At 37.0% G+C, this 14,843-nt stretch overlaps 1 protein-coding gene across 2 annotated transcripts; it reads left to right on the forward strand.

The window, feature by feature from the left end:
• The first annotated feature begins 832 nt into the window (after positions 1 to 832).
• Positions 833 to 14,506, forward strand: LOC103154824 (monocyte to macrophage differentiation factor 2). 2 transcript variants are annotated; one of them, XM_016663061.1, is made up of 8 exons: positions 833 to 1,268; positions 6,190 to 6,282; positions 7,444 to 7,525; positions 7,756 to 7,916; positions 8,381 to 8,455; positions 8,550 to 8,651; positions 9,281 to 9,350; positions 9,433 to 14,506. In XM_016663061.1, the coding sequence occupies exons 3-8, from the start codon at positions 7,448 to 7,450 to the stop codon at positions 9,634 to 9,636; spliced, it is 690 nt and encodes a 229-aa protein (XP_016518547.1). In that variant the 5' UTR covers positions 833 to 1,268; positions 6,190 to 6,282; positions 7,444 to 7,447; the 3' UTR covers positions 9,637 to 14,506. The 2 variants fall into 2 exon arrangements, with proteins under 2 accessions (XP_016518547.1, XP_016518546.1); XM_016663060.1 differs by lacking the exon at positions 6,190 to 6,282.
• The last annotated feature ends 337 nt before the right edge of the window (positions 14,507 to 14,843 follow it).

Genomic DNA, 14,843 nt, shown 5'->3' on the forward strand with positions numbered 1-14,843 from the left:
CTACACTAAAGGGAAAGGAAAACGTTCTTTGCGGAAACCATAAAAAAATAAATAAAATAAAAATTAAAAAAATAACAATGCTCAGGCTTTATTTGCCACAGCTGACAGGCTCACAAACCCTCCTCTGATTGTACCACCTGAACTCCAATTAAACACAGACTGCAATGAATGTGCCAACTTTTTTTGCAGAGAAAATTAAAAAAAAATTTTTTACAGTTAATCTTCACATCCATACTAAATCCAATATCCATACTAACCCTAACCCAGACATAACTACAGAAAAAAAAAACTAAATTTCAATGACTGAGATGGTCCTAGTCAAAGTGTTTAATGACATGTCCATCTCTAGCAGTCATTGGGTAAGAGGTGAGTTCCATGTTGGGCAAGTTACATCTAAGTTGAAGGAAGTTGGAGAACCTGTTTACAACTGAGGATTTGATGAGAAGAATTTGCAGACTCCATGCATAAAGCAGTTATATTTTATATTAAACTTAAATTACACAAAACTCTATATTTACTGATTCAATGACGTCTGAATCAGAAGGCAGCTTGTTGCACTGGATTTTATTTAGGGGTATTACCATAAAAGTAAATGCCACACTTACATTTTGGAAACTCTTTCTCTTCACAATTATGCATTACTGTGTGTAGAGCTATCAATTAACTGAAAAACTGTTCATTTGACAAACACGTAAGTTTTACATTAATTATACATTATACAAACTCATGAAAATCATATCAACATGACTTTGAATTTGACAAAAATCTAATCCCGCTCTATGTGCCTGCACATCCATCTAGTGGCGCGACCAGGAACTGCATTCAGAATTTCCTCAGCTATGAATCAGAGCCTCTGAAAATTATGTGTCAGCCTTGAGATAAATCAAAACAGCCTTCCTCATCGAGTCGTGATGACGATGTGAAGCGGTGGTTTGCAGACACATTAGAGGCTCAGCAGCAGCAGAAATACCACGGACAGAGCGGGTCTCGTCCAGCCGCTTCCAGTCGCCCACACTTCCGGAGCAGACCCTGTTACAGGCAGCTGTGGGTCGGGATGCGTCCGTCTGAGATGACGGGAGGACAGTGCCAGTAAAACGCAGCGGCTGGTTGCGTTGTGTTAAATCTCGCTTTTGCAATCTCAGCTGAAGAGACTGCATCACATCAGCAGCAGTTTTTCTATCGACCGACACTCAGCGGGGATACAGGCTTTTAATCCTACTGTCTGCCGTCAACTGTTGCTTATTTTCACTGTAAATGAATCTTGTAAGGTAGGTAGGAAGCTTTGCGTATCATTATAACCTACTGGCAAAATGAATTCAATTTTTTTTAAACAAATGCTTGAGTATTGCATGTATGCAGCTAATTGTGTCCTGTTGGTGATGATGAGGAGGAGGATGCTGGGATGAAAGAACAACTCAATATTTCATCTCAGAACCATTCTCTCTGAAACCAGATGTATTTACGCACTTCACTCACCATGTAGTTCTGTGAGAAAGTATTTTCTTCTTAGATTAATTCAGGTTTTGGTTTGTTGTCAGACCAGCATGTTTCAGAAAATCAGACTAATTTTAATTTTAAAAAAAAGCCAGAGTAAACACACAGTTTTGAAGTTATTTGTTAATATATGAAGGGATAAAAGCTGCCCTGCGATGGACTGATGACCTCTCCAGGGTGTAACTCGCCTCTCGCTCATTGGCCGCTGGAGATAGGCCCCAGCACCCCTCACAACCCCACTAGGGATAAACGTGTTTGAAAATGGTTTGATAAATGGGATAAAAGCTATCCAAACCAGCCAGGTAAAAGGACAGGCATTAAAAACTTAAATCAGAAGTAGGCTAAAACATCACAAAATGCAATACATCATGCCCTGATCTAAAGAAATCAAAGAACAGATAAGAAACAACATGTCTGACTGGAATTAATTATAAAGCCATTTCTAAGGTTTTTAGACTTGGAGAAAACATGAAAAAGAGGTGAACTTTCTTAGGAGTTGCTAGCCCACTAAAACTACTCCAAAACTGCACCAACCACCAGAAATTATGAAAGAATCCGGAACAACATCTAAAGCTCTGCAGGCCTCGCATGCTTCTGTCATGGCTGTTTATAATTCAACAATAAGGAGACTTGGTAAAACTAGCATCCATGGGAGAGGCTCCCCTCACCCCTAAATAAAAGAAAAAAAACACATTGTCCAATAAAACCTTGACTGGCAAAATATAGTGTGGACTAAGGAGACAAATGTATAATGCTTTGGAATGTGTGCGTATACCTCTGGTGTGAAGTAATAAAACATTTCAGGAAAAGAACATCAAGTATAGTGGTAGAAGAGTTTTGGTCTGGGGCTGCTTTGCCCTGAAAATCCTGAAAAGGAATGTAATCAATTTGTAATATTTCCTTTAATCCCATAGAAAGATGTTATTTCAACTCGTATGAAAATTAAGTACATCCTCAAAGATGGTGGAAGTTAACGATGTTGTCTAACTTGTGCTGCTTCATTGGCTGATTATACTAATCAGCTGAACGTGAGTTTGTTGGGTTAATTTTCAAACAACAGAGACCTGAAATGTAACCCTTTAAACTCAATAGGATGATGCTGCAGGACAGCAATCCAAAACACACCAGAAAGTCCACCTCTAACTGGCATGACTTTAACAGGCTGTTGACACTAGGGGTGAATTAACCATTTATTAGTTTTAAGGATAATTTAGTTTTTCACATGGGGTCGGGATAGCGTTTATAAAACACAATTATTCCAAATTTGCAGTTTTAATAAAAAAATGAAGGTCAGAAAAAAGCAGCTAAAACAGAAGAAATCTGTAAGAGGGCAATTGATGTACTACACAGCACTGTTCCACAATGTTCTATATTTTATTTATTGTTTGACACAAAAGTTATCTTCATTATTGTCAGCACTGCTGGTAACATTTTCTAATAACTGATTCCTATTTTCAATCTGTAAATATCCATTCACAAAGCTTTACCGATCAATCTCTTCTTTTCTCTTTAAAAACTCAGACACAGCCACATCTCAATAAATTACAATACAGTCAATTAACAAGATAATCTCTGATGAGTTTCTACATCCTGAGCAAGCATACAAAGTGGAGAGAAACAACTCCCCCTTAGGAGAAAGAAATTTCTACCAGAACCAGATAGACTAATTGACCATCAGCCTCAGCAGGCAGGAGCCTGAGAACAAAACCTGAGAAACAGACATTACAAAACAGAATGACGTAAATTAAACATTAAAACAGATACTGCAAAAGATAATTTTCAGATTCTTAAAAATCATCTTTGTGATTTTTTTTTTTACTAATTTTGTTTTGTAAGAGACTGTCAACAAAGGTAGTAATGTATTTGGTCAAATGTTTTTATGCATTTTACATCTAATGAATATTTCTCAGTCTAAACCATCCAGACTTGAATCTGGATGGTTTTGATGAGTTTTAAACTGGTGTTCCTCTCTGCCACTCACTGAGTATTTATTCCTGGCCCATAGCCTGTAGTCTGCTAATTGTCAGCAAATGTAATAAAGTTACTATAACCCACCCAGGCCTACTGGGCTGAGAATAGGAACACAGAATACAAACTGACAATAAAAAGAGAGGTGGCCTCTGGATAGAGGAATCTCTTTATTTGGGACAGGACTGTGAGTTTCTGGGCTGGGTCAGTTATTAATATCTCTGAATGAGTGTCACTCTAAAAACAGCAGCTTGACAAAAGAGAGTCCAATAGAGGGGAAACAGAAAAGATGGGATGATTCACCTCTTTTACATATTTGTGATACAATAAGTACATTTTTTCACTTCCGTTTCCATCCTGTAGTCGTCTGTCTCCGAGCGGTTTAAGCTTCCACTGTGGGAGAGGAAAGCACTTTCACTTTGCATCACACTACTGTACAACAGTCCAAACATGTACATAGTGTAAATTTAAAGCAGACATGAAACTTTGTATTTGGTGTATTTTGGGGCGGCAGTGGCTCGGGCGGTGGGGGGTTCATCTGGTAGGTTGCCAGGTTTGAAACCATGTTTCCTCTATCTGGGTCACTTTGCAGTTGTGTCCTTGGACAAGACACTTCACCCTCTCTTCCTGCTGGTGGTGATAAGACAACCTGTTACCAACTGAATGGCAGCCTCACCTCTGTTGGTCTGCTCCAGAGCAGCTGTAGCTTACAGTGTGACTTACAACCATCAGTGTGTAAATGGGTGAATGACTGATTGTAGTCTAAAGGGCTTTGGAATCCTCAGACTTGATAAAGAACTATACAAGTGCAGATCATTTACCATCTAGGAGAGAAGCACCAAGATGGTCAACTGGTATCCTTTAAAGTTCAACAATAAAACCAAGTGTTAAAAATGTAAAAAGGTTAAATGTATGTTTTTAACAGATTTTTTTCCACTTTCCCATGTGATAATTGGAGTAAATACAAACCTATTCAGTAAATGAACATCATTCAAATGTTCATTTATTTCAGTTACTCAATTCATTAAGTAAAACACATTGAATTGATTAATTTCACAGACAGATCTTTTCAATACTTTATTTCTGTTAATGATGATTTTCCGCTTATAGCTAATGCAAACATTTACATTTAATATTAAAATATTACACCAAACCAATTTTAAAAATAATTTAAAAAAAGGAAGTGGGGCTGCACAGCGCAGTTGGTAGCACTGTTGCCTTGCAGCAAAAAGGTCTTAGGTTCTCTTCCCAGGCCAGGGTCTTTCTGCATAGAGTTTGCATGTCCTCCCTGTGCATGCTGGGTTCTCTCCGGGTACTCCAGTCCAAAAACATGACTGTCAGGTTAATTGGTTTCTCTAAATTCTCCTTTGGTGTGTGTGTGTGTGTGTGTGTGTGTGTGTGGGTGTTTGTCCTGTTTGTCTCTGTGTTGCCCTGTGACAGACTGGCGACCTGTCCAGGTTGAACCCTGCCTCTCACCCAAAATGTTTGCTGGAGATAGGCACCAGCACCCCTTCTAACCCCGTTCGGGACAAGGGTGTTAGAAAATGGATGGATGTTTAAGAAGGAAATGCAGATTTTATGAAAAGTGTGTTTAATACCTGCTTAAAGGTTGTTATTTTTCAAAAGCTATCTTTAGACAAACAAAGCTCACCAGAACAAATATTCAAATTTATTGAATATGTTGTGCAAAGTATGAATTATTCAGAAGAAATATGGCACACTATGAAGTGAAGAGATTTTGTGAAGATGTCCTTTTTGACACGTCATGACCCTAAGAAAAAATACCATGGTTTAACACTATCAAGACCAACGCTAAAGAAGCTGGCTGTTCACAGAGTGCAAGTATAGTAAATGAAAGTTGAGTAGAAGGAAAAAGTGTAGTGGCACACCACACTATTCTGGAGCAGAAGGTCCTAGAATTTCTAGATACCTCAACAGGGCCTCCATACCACTCTGAATAGATGCAGTTAGTCATGCAAAAGGGAGTTCTGACTATGTTAGCTGACATTTTTGAATGAACAAAACATTTTTATTGGTTTTAATATCTAATTTATTGAGTGGATGTATAGAGTTGGAAAAACATTTTGTAATTTCGACTTAAACATTTTATCTATTTATTTTAGTCGATTTTCATTGGTACAGTCATTGTTTGAATACTTTAAAAATGGCCTTGCTGAAGAACAAGTAAGCTGATACTGATTCTATCAAGTGGGCCCACCTACATGGTTACCAGATGAAGGGGTGATGCAAATTTTCTTTCTGATTCTATTTTAAATGCTGATATTGGGTGTTTTTTTTGTTTGTTTGTTTTGTTTTTGTTTTTTGTTTTTGAGCAAGCTGCTAAAAAATACTTTCCTTTACAAAGGGAGAGGGTGAACGTGAATGACTTTCCCTTTTGGCTCTATAAACATTGTTGATACCTGGACCTCTCCAAAGGTTCACCTGTATTCATGACATTGTTTGTTTGTTTCAGGGTCTCCAAATTACACAGGAAAATTTAAAATGTTAATTCGGTTAAAGGAACGCAATGTGAGACTCAGGACAGAAAGCCCAAACTATGTGCGGTCCAAAGTGTCTTAAAATAGAGATCTCAAACATGTCTTATTGGGCGATTCTCAGAAGAGACGCTCCTTCCCCAAAATATACTAAATACAGATAATGTTTTATGTCCTTTTTAAAGAAAACTGCTGTGAGACCTTTAACTCTAGACTCTTTCTTTGACTGAAGTTTTTCCAGTGCCCATATAAACCAAACGATCTAGAGCGGAGGATGTTCTTCTTTTGACAGCAGCTTGTGTTTTGGATCTCACCGCTCTTATAGGTGGGTGTTTATGTGAGAAAATGACAAATCTAGGTCTCTTACGAAATCTGCTTCTGGAAGATGCAACATAAGAGCATGGGCGTGTGTGTGCATGTGTGTTTGCGTGATTTGGATTTCTGTGCATTTGGTTCTGCATGTTATTTAATCACAGGAAGAAAGTCAAGACACGACAGAAACTGGCGAGGGAGAAGAAATAAACGAGGAGTTCTCTGTTGTTAAAAAAAGACAATCCCTGCTCTGCAGTTACCATGACAACAGTGACATCACTGAGGGTTACCTCCTTTTCTTCTTTGCAGTCGTGCTCAGAGACTCTGATCAGTGTTAATGTGTTTGTCTGCAGTGGACGTGTGGACATGCGGAAGCTTCTCTGTGTGAACTATTTATAAAAGGAATCATAGGGTCAAACGTCTGGTCTAGACGGGACCGTGGATACCCACTGTTGCCATGCAACTGCAGCCATGACAACAAGTTGAAGCATGATGTAGCGTTGCTAAGCAAAAGGAAAGAGTGGAGGTGGGGACTTATGGACAACTATGAGATACATGCAGCATTTTACAGGTTCAGCGTTCATGAGAAGCAGGCCAACCTTCAGCTCACACATATTAAACATGAATTAGATTATGGTCATAATTTAATGACAGTTTCTCATCTAAAGTCAGAGCTTCTGCAGTGGAAGCCAGATATTTTCATGGTCTAAATCAATCATTAACTTGTAGAAGGACAACAAAGCATCTAGCCCAAGTAATACAGGCAGTTCTTCCAGATACTAATATAAACTTGATTTTAAGATCTTCTCTCATCATTTTGGAGTTTAACAAAAAGAAATAATTTTGGTGATCCTAATATCTGATTGTAAGTCTCATCTATTAGGCTACCTAATTTAAAGGCTAAATTAGGTAGCCTTTAATTTTATTTGATGTTTATTTAATTGCATTTAATTTATATTATTACTTTTATTTTGACCTGTTTACTTTATGTTCTATTAGTTTTTGGACATCATGAATCTTGTGATTCATGATATCCATGAATCAAAAGACTTTTCTATTTAATTGTTTATTTTTTAAATAGAAGCAAATGTCTTAGAATAAAACATTGCATTTCTTGTTTAAGCTAACATCTAATAAAATTGATTTAAATTTGTTGATATGTGAACATTTACAGGTTTATGAACAACCGTGTTCCTCCTAACAAGCGATATCAACCCACAGACTATGAGCATGCTGCCAACTGTGCCACACATGCGGTCAGTATGCACACACACACGCACACACACACACACGCACCCACACGCATGCATACACACACACCACATATAAACTGATCTGTAAGATATTAAAAATAAAGCAGGACACTCATACTGTAATTAGTTTTAAAGTTGTGCCATTATTGCATGCACAATTGTGCTTTCATCCTGCTAGTTTGTGTATTATCCTCTGTAATCTAATGTGTTATTTATGTTCTAAATTGGTTTAGATGTGGATAATCCCCAGCCTGCTGGGCAGCTCACTGTTGCACTACGAGTCAGAAGACCAATGGGAGCGGTTGTCAGCCTGGGTATATGGGGCGGGGCTCAGTTCGCTCTTCATCATCTCCACTCTGTTCCACACTGTGGCCTGGAAGAAAAGCCACCTTCGGTACCAAGACACATTTACATAGCATTGGAGAAATATCACGCCAACTTTTATACAGCAGCTTTTCGTTTTTAAAAAAAGAAGCTTTTTCTTTAAAAATGTAAAAACTATGCATGATTTTCTTTGGACTTCACAATTATATATGCATTACTTTGTGTTGGTCTGTCACTACAAATCCTTATGAGGATGTGGTAACAGAAGGACCATAGGACTGAGGTGTCAATGTTTTTTTTTTTTTACAAAATTTCTATCTATCTATCTATCTATCTATCTATCTATCTATCTATCTATCTATCTATCTATCTGTCTGTCTGTCTGTCTGTCTGTCTGTCTGTCTGTCTGTCTGTCTGTCTGTCTGTCTGTCTGTCTGTAAGACAATATTGAATACTTTTACAAGGCCATATTAAAGTGATATTATGCCTGAGATTACGTAAAAATATAAATGCAAAAAATATTTTGTTTTTCAGTTCTGTGGAGCAGTGTTTCCACATGTGTGACAGGATGGTGATCTACTTCTTCATCGCAGCCTCTTATGCTCCATGGTAAGCATACTGGCTTGCTGTCTGTGTGTGAGAGAATGTAAATGTGATTACATAGGAACTCAGTTTGCAGCTGTTGCTGCTTCTCTTCCTATAGGCTAAACCTTCGGGAGCTGGGTCCGTGGGCATGTCACATGCGCTGGTTGGTTTGGGTCATGGCGTCTTTTGGAACCACCTATGTCTTTTTCTATCATGAGAGGTCTGTTCTCACACTGACACCTTTACTTAATTCAGACTGGCTTTCTGTCCATACAACTGACCAGTCATGCTTTAAATGTGGTAAATATCACCACAGCTAGTAATAATAATTAATGCTGCATCAGTTCTTTCGTTATATAAAAGCAGACATTTCAAATTTAAGTCACTTATGGGACAGTTGGAAGACGTGAGCTACTGGACCTGCCTGTTTGCCTGTTTTGGTCACATATCCAAAACAGGCAGGCCAGAGGTGTGAATAAAAAAATAAAAAAAACACTTAAGATGACAAGCAAGTCAGTGCTGAAGAGTAGATGTTAGAAAGATTAAATTTAATTGAACATCTTTAAGAAGAAGACCAGTTGCCTTCTATGTGCGCACTTTAGATTACCATGTTCTGGATGACTTATAATCTATACCAGTGTATTGAATAACTGATTAATTAACCCTAACCCACAGGGAGTCCTGACACAAGTTTTGATAACCAATTGCTTAAGCTATTACAAAACTACTGCTCTTTTGTTTCAAACTTGACATAATCGTTCAATAAGTTTGCATCAACTTCTGGCAGTTGTTTTGTCTGCCAGACGTCTAAGAATAAAAATCTGTTTTTATATTTGTTTTCTCTTTGAGGTATAAACTCATGGAGTTGATCTGCTATACAGTGATGGGAGTTTTTCCTGCTTTGGTCATTTTCTCAATGGTGAGGTCACTCATGTAATGCATGCATTGCACTGTGCTGTATTTCCGATATCAACACCTTAATCCCTCATGCTTCCCGCTAGCCGGAGCAGTCCGGGTTGTGTGAGCTGCTGGTCGGTGGAGCCTGCTATTGTCTTGGTATAGTCTTCTTCAAAAGTGATGGCATCGTCCCATTCGCTCATGCCATCTGGCATCTTTTTGTAGCTGTGGGAGCAGCCATACATTACTACGCCATCTGGAAGTACCTCTACGCCCAGACTCCCAGGCAGGTCCAGACCTCCAGATGACATCAGTGATGACTTCACAGGAATTGACTCCTGTGATTAAGCTGCTTGGGAGAGCTGTGTCCAAGTTCAAGGCTTGCTTCAAATAAGAATTAACTTAATTGGAAAACTATCAGTACATTTAGGCATTTTGACTGTTTGTGGGTGCACAAGCAGCACAAATGAGCAAATCACAGGCATCCCTCTCTGGTGCCATCTTGTTTCATCTGACAGGACCATTTTCTACTGCTGCAACAAAAGCAGTCCTATCAGGCAGCTAGAAAATACAAACAAATGTGCTTTGCACATTAAAATATGTGTTTGCTAGACTCTTTATGAAATAAAGTTCCCAGCTAGAAAGAAGTGCATACACATCCAAACTGCACACATTACTGGAAAATCAAGTTGGAAAATCTAAAGGCTTCAGAACCTCAGTCTGACCTACACACCAGTCACCAATAGAAAAGGTTTTATACTTTTGAGCACCAATGTTGCCACCAAGAAATATAGAGTGCAGAATATCACACCTGACAATATGCTGTATTCTCAGCAATTATCACCATTGCTTAAATTCTTTTATGCTGTTGATTGGATAAGAAAACAGCAGAGAAAGATTAATTGCTAAAAGATAATAGTGCAGTAGGATCATAATAACCTTAACATTAAAAGTAGGATTAAAACATTTCAGTAAAGTTCAAATGATGTTGGAGATGACATAACTCAGCCCAATTTTACTGGCGACCCTGCTACAAAACCAGAGGTGAAGCCTCGGGTAAAAACACAGATTGGCCCCAGCTGCTTGGAAAACCTTGTGCTTTTCTCAAGAATTCCTTCATTTGAGTCTTATCTCCACTGTCTCATAAGGAAACAATGTTGAGACAATGTTAATTAAAAGTTGGGTAAATCTTACAACAATGTCACAGCCTGGAATAATGATAAAAGATGTCAGATACCACCAACCTGCATTATACATTATATATACATTATACAACAACAAATGAGGTCTTTCATGAAAAAAAAAAAAACAAACCAACAAAAAAACAATAGCAAAAACACCTTGTTGTGATTAATCTGAGGCAGTTTTGTAAACTTGGACACAGCTAGAATCCCCACTTTGGTTCATTTTAATGTTATATATATCACTGTATTTTCCAGTAATTTGATTTTATTCCAGTGATCAGGGGTTAGTTACTAGTATTGGAGGTTTTTCTCTCTGTGGTGCGCGTCCAGATTCAGTGTTCAGAGGCTGAATTCACGACATTGTCTTAATGTCAAGAGGAAGACAATGTTTACAATTAGCTGCCTTGACTATCATCATAAATTTAGCAATTATTGTAATCATAATTTACACCTGATAAACATGAGTAGTTCTTACTTCCAATCTAGATTTGTATATCACATAATACTGTTATTTTTATCAGTAGTTTTTCCTTTTTTTAGTGACTTACTGTAATTATCAACATAAGCATGAATAGACTAATTTATTAATGTATATATAGCATACATTTGTGGTTGCAGCCTTACAGACCTGTATACATCCACAATTATTTGGTACCTGATTATGTAGTATATTTACTGAATACTAACAGTTTCGTGTTGTTGGTTAGATTTTGCAAAGACGAATGTCATCAGTATCATTTATACAGAGATTATATTTTCCTGTGATGTGATTGTAGTGTTGAAAATAGGTGAAAACTAGTGACATACTTTGTCTGAAACCACAATGAATCAGCACTGCCAGAAGGCTGAATTACTGCCGTAACTGTTAGCTCACGCTACCATGATTAAACAATACGTCTTATCTGAAAGGAAACTGAAGCTATAGTACTTTTGCCCCAATATTAAGGCATCTCAGGAGTGTGTGCATGCGTGTGCACGTGTGTGTGTGTGTGTGTATGTGTGCATGTGTGTGCGTGCGTGTGCATGTGTGTGTGTGTGTATTACTTACTGGCTGCAGTTGTTTGTATCTTTTACTATCTTACACCCATTAATCCAAAACCCATGGTTGTCAGTGTTTACATATAAATAGCTTGAACATATAAGTATCTATTTGCTAAGAGTCTTTAACTCTGCTTGCCAAACAAGCTTTGATGAATGTGGCAGGAGGACCTAAAAGGTCAAGAACTCTAACATTTAAAGGAATAAAAAAAAAAAGCAACTGACTTGGATCATGTTTCAACAGTTGTTTGCTACTCAGGATTTTACACCCAATTTAAAGGACCACCAACCTGCATCAATTGTTTGTATTCTGTCTGGTTGTCACCACAGCTCCACTTGGTTACTTGCAAATGTTTTATACAAGTTTTACATGACGGTTACTATTCAGACAATAACTGAGGTATGCTATAAAGGAGCCAGGAAGCTTGGTATCAGTCAGCTAAAATCAAGTTTCAATACAATGTTACCTATGGTAAAAACGTGTAAAAAGCCTTAAAATAAATTAATGTTTCATCCTTGTAGCATAATCTCACATCACTATATTCAAAAATATCTAAATTTGAATATAATCAAATGTATTCAGCGAGGAAAAAGTAAGGTTAGAATGTATACTTACTTTATTAAGCAAAGAGTGTTAAAATTTGAAGTAGATGTCCATGACTTCCTTTTCTCTGTGGTATAAATGTGATACTAATTTTTCTTTGGAGGACAACGTAAAAAGCAGGGGAACATGTCAATTCTGCTAAGTTATGTAATTCTTGCTCATATCTACAGTCAGGGCAGTAATAAATAATAAATAAAGTTAATATCCTGGATTGCAATGGGTGAAGATCTAGGTTTACCTTAATTTGCTGTCACGTTGTTGTTCCTTATGGTGGTGTATTAGAAGTGCATGGTATGAAAGTCTTAATGTGAGAAAATGAAGGAGATTTTTATGAAACATCAAGTCCTAGCTGTCACGTATTTGAAGTTTGGGTGTTGCGTTTGATGCCCTGCTGTTCTAAGTAGTGCATGTGCAATAGGATTAATGGTGGGGAATGCAGTTGGTTCTGCTGCATCGTGATCAGCTAAATGAGATAAAATTACATTTTCAATAATCTATGAGTAGTCAAATAATTATTGGCCAAATTAATCAGAAAGTATGTGAAGATGTCAATTTCATTGTGTTTCAAGTAGGGTGAACTGAAAAATTGTCCCCAATTCCTTAATTTTGGTAAATCAGCGATCGACTGAAACCTAAATGAAAAACCGGTCTTATCCATTGATCTTATCTACCTTGGCAAAAGTGAACATAATCTACTGTCACATTTTGCTCTGCTGTAAGAGATGAAGGACTGACAGGTCTGACCAACAGTTCAGATCTGCATGTGTGCTGTTAACAATAGTCACTCCTAGTTGCCAGCATAGATATTTTCTTGCTATATTCGTCATATAGAATGGCTTTTCAGACAGATTTTTTCTCCCAATAAGAAACTGGTGTTGGACAAAGTTGAATTTGGCAAGTCAGGCTTTTTAAAATATCAGTAATCACGATCAGCTAGAAAAATGCGATCGGTGCATCTTCAGATACAGGATGCATGGTGTTTTGGAGCTGTGATGCTCATGTGAAGCGACATGTCAACATGTATCTGTGGCAGCTTGGTGATCTCCAGTGTCAAATGCATTGCAACATGTTGCCTGAGCATTCTTTTTCCCTGGCATTACGTTCTTCTATTCTACTGAGACAGAAAGCAGAAAAGTGTGTATTGGGTTATTAGAACTACACACAGTGAATAGGTAAAAAAAATCTCCACATGATAACTGCAACAGATTTTTCAGTGTGAGGTTATGCTACTGCTTAATTATTTTTAATCTCATTAATTTATCTTTACCAGGTATGCCAATATATGTGGAAGACTGTGAATCAAAATATGGATCTTGAAAATGTTTGAGTTTGTACAAGGATACACTGTGATCAACCCTGCTGACACCCATTAGTCACATCATTTTTTTAATTTTTAATTTAATTATTTTTTAATTTTAAAGAATGGCTATTACCATTGCTTTACAAGGTGGTCATAAGGAATCTCAATGCATAATCTGTTTATAGCAAAGTAAATCGTTCTGACAACATTAAGTAATGTATGAAACCAAGCCAGATACTAAGCAAATCTTACCCAACAAGTTTAGTCAAAGCAAATCTCTGTATTCAAACATTTACCTCCCTTTTTGATTAAAAAAATGCAATTTACAAAAATATAATGTGAATTGAATCATTAGAAAGAAGATTGAACAACTTCTAACTGTAAATCTCAAACAATTGTTTCATTTTTTTCTTTTTTTGAGCTGTAGATATTTCAGAAAGATGAACCAATCTAAAATTAACAAAACATCTTCTATATGATTACAAATGTATCACCACAGATAAGTGGGATATTAATGTTTATTGTAGATTTAAATATGTTTAAATGAAGCAAAGATATTTAACTGATGCTAATTTGAACCATATTCATGAATACCAAACAGCTTGTATTTGTATTCTGTGTTTACTGACGCCTTCAAGATACATCAAACAACTGAGTGTTGTATTGTACCTTTATCATATCCTGTATTAACACTACTTCCATAAGCAATTTAATTATTTTACTTTTCTCTCTTTATCTTGCTTACAGTATTTGTCTCTTTTAGAGATGTAGTGCACATAAGACTTTGTATGAATTCCAAAATTTTTACAAACGGCATATCTATTACTATTATTTTTAGGCTCTGTGATTATGAAGCTGCTTAGTGTTTTTAGTCCTGCTGCTGATCTCTCCCTGTTCCATGAAAGCTAAAGTATTTTCCCACATTTATGGTTCTATAGTTTTCAGTTTAGTTATTGTATCTGGTGCTTTTCTGTGCTGTGATAAGCCGATTTGATGCTAACAATGCTTTTATCTTTTCTATCTCTGTTATAATAAAAATGCTTTTTCATGCACTCTATTGTTGAACTCTTCCTTTAAATGGTTTAAAACATTTTTTCTCCACTGCTGTACTTTGATGTGAAATCTTTGTTTGTCTCTTTCTTTGTGTGTATTTTTTTAAATTTGTACTGTATTTACAAGTTTAAAATCAAGTTTGACCTGTCTACAAGTTTGGAGACAGGCTATGTCTTTTACCAGCTTTGCATATTTACATACTGAAAAGATTTGCCTGTTCTTCTTTGTCAAATAGCTCAGCCAGATTGGTTGGAGAGCATCTGCAAACATACATTTTCAATGCTTTAGTGTTGATCTTCAATGTCAACCATGCTTCTCTGTCCTGGGTTTTGGACA

The sequence above is a fragment of the Poecilia formosa genome, unplaced genomic scaffold, assembly GCF_000485575.1.
Source record: "Poecilia formosa unplaced genomic scaffold, Poecilia_formosa-5.1.2 Scaffold402, whole genome shotgun sequence".
Lineage (NCBI taxonomy): Eukaryota > Metazoa > Chordata > Actinopteri > Cyprinodontiformes > Poeciliidae > Poecilia > Poecilia formosa.

Bases quoted from the DNA above. Each gene is read 5' to 3' on its own strand.
- LOC103154824 (XM_016663060.1), top strand. The intron at 7,526-7,755 runs GTCAGTATGCAC...AAATTGGTTTAG, and splicing joins CCAACTGTGCCACACATGCG to ATGTGGATAATCCCCAGCCT. The intron at 8,652-9,280 runs GTCTGTTCTCAC...TTTCTCTTTGAG, and splicing joins GTCTTTTTCTATCATGAGAG to GTATAAACTCATGGAGTTGA.